Consider the following 1728-nt stretch of genomic DNA (forward strand, 5'->3'; position numbering starts at 1 on the left):
CTTATTCACAAAACCATAATATTTATCACCCCTAACAAGAAATATCAATAGGTACATTTTTTGGAAAATCTAATTTGAAAATTGTAGGTACGTGCAAAATTTCTCGTATCGGATTTCAAATAAAAAGCATAAAGTTTTTTTCGTTTCTCTTTTTGATTTTCTTTTAATTTAATTTCCATTCAGAGACTATAAACTGAATCCCAAATCTTAGTTTGTGAACACACCCTCCTTAAAAAATGCAGCCATTTTTAAATATCAACGAACACACCCCAAAAAAGTAGTAGATTTGAAAATTTCCATTTCAATTCCATTCTATTCCACAGGCTTCTGCCATTTTGACGTTTGACGTTTTTGCAAACGACATTTTTCTTTCTTTCATCGTAAAACACTCGAACCGAATGTACGTACATCTCTTGTTTCTCTCAAATATTAATTAAAATACATATAATTTCCACTTAATTTTTATTAAATCAATACAATCAGTTAATTTATTACCTAAATCCATTAAATATTTTCAAAACACTTTTCTGATGTGTGAAATAAATCAAGATTATTTTTTCTAACCTTGTGTATTTTTTCCCCTTTTACAGTGATCGGTTTAGAAAAGTTACAACATGGTAAACGGACGAATCCCATCCGTCTTCTCGAAGACCTATGTGACCCCACGTCGCCCATATGAAAAGGCACGTTTGGATCAGGAATTGAAAATCATTGGCGAATATGGTCTCCGTAACAAGCGTGAGGTCTGGAGAGTCAAATATGCTCTAGCTAAAATCCGTAAGGCTGCTCGTGAGCTCCTTACTTTGGAAGAGAAGGATGAAAAGAGATTGTTCCAAGGTAAGTTTCACGAAAGAATACAAAATAACCATTTTATTATGATGATTTTCTATAAATACAATAAATAATTCTGACACTTCTTGTCTGAAAAAACCCTGTCGATACTAAACATCTGAGAATATATCGTAAAATAAGAATCGACTTGGTTTGAACTTGGATCTAATGAATTTATTAATGTTTTTAGGTAACGCTCTTTTGCGTCGTTTGGTGCGTATTGGTGTCTTGGATGAGTCACGCATGAAGCTCGATTACGTGTTGGGTTTGAAAATCGAAGATTTCTTGGAACGTCGTCTCCAGACTCAAGTCTTCAAATTGGGATTAGCCAAGTCCATCCATCACGCTCGTGTCTTGATCCGTCAAAGACATATCCGGTAAATATCTCCCCAAAATCAGTTGCGCTGATTTAAGATAAATCAAAATGGTTTGTTCAGTAAGACCACTTGGGAGTCGAACAGTGGCGGCAATAGCCCGTCACTGTACCGGCTCTCAACGTCTTTTGGTATTTGCTTGTATTCTCTCGAAAAAGCAAATAGATCGTAAGTTACTGAACTTTGTTTTTGCATATTTCCCTCTTTTTTTAGCGGATTTGTTTTAAATTTGAATTGGGACTAAATTTCTATTTTGTATTTCTTTATTTTAGTGTCCGCAAACAAGTCGTCAACATCCCATCATTTGTTGTTCGTTTGGACTCACAAAAACACATTGACTTCTCATTGAAATCGCCCTTCGGTGGTGGCCGTCCAGGTCGCGTGAAGAGGAAGAACATGAAGAAGAACCAAGGAGGTGCCGCACCAGCTGAAGAAGAAGAAGATTAAGCTATTCGCTGCACGGGAAGATAGGTGATTCCTATCGGGTCTTTGATAATAAATAAAAGTTTTATAGAAATATAAA

General features: G+C 35.5%; 1 protein-coding gene across 1 annotated transcript; it reads left to right on the plus strand.

Moving 5' to 3' along the window:
• Positions 1-287: 287 nt before the first annotated feature.
• On the plus strand, positions 288-1728 carry LOC129911724 (40S ribosomal protein S9). The gene is made up of 4 exons (XM_055989598.1): positions 288-400; positions 591-837; positions 1022-1208; positions 1478-1728. The coding sequence occupies exons 2-4, from the start codon at positions 615-617 to the stop codon at positions 1650-1652; spliced, it is 585 nt and encodes a 194-aa protein (XP_055845573.1). The 5' UTR covers positions 288-400; positions 591-614; the 3' UTR covers positions 1653-1728.

The sequence above is a fragment of the Episyrphus balteatus genome, chromosome 2 (genome assembly GCF_945859705.1).
Source record: "Episyrphus balteatus chromosome 2, idEpiBalt1.1, whole genome shotgun sequence".
NCBI classification, from domain to species: domain Eukaryota; kingdom Metazoa; phylum Arthropoda; class Insecta; order Diptera; family Syrphidae; genus Episyrphus; species Episyrphus balteatus.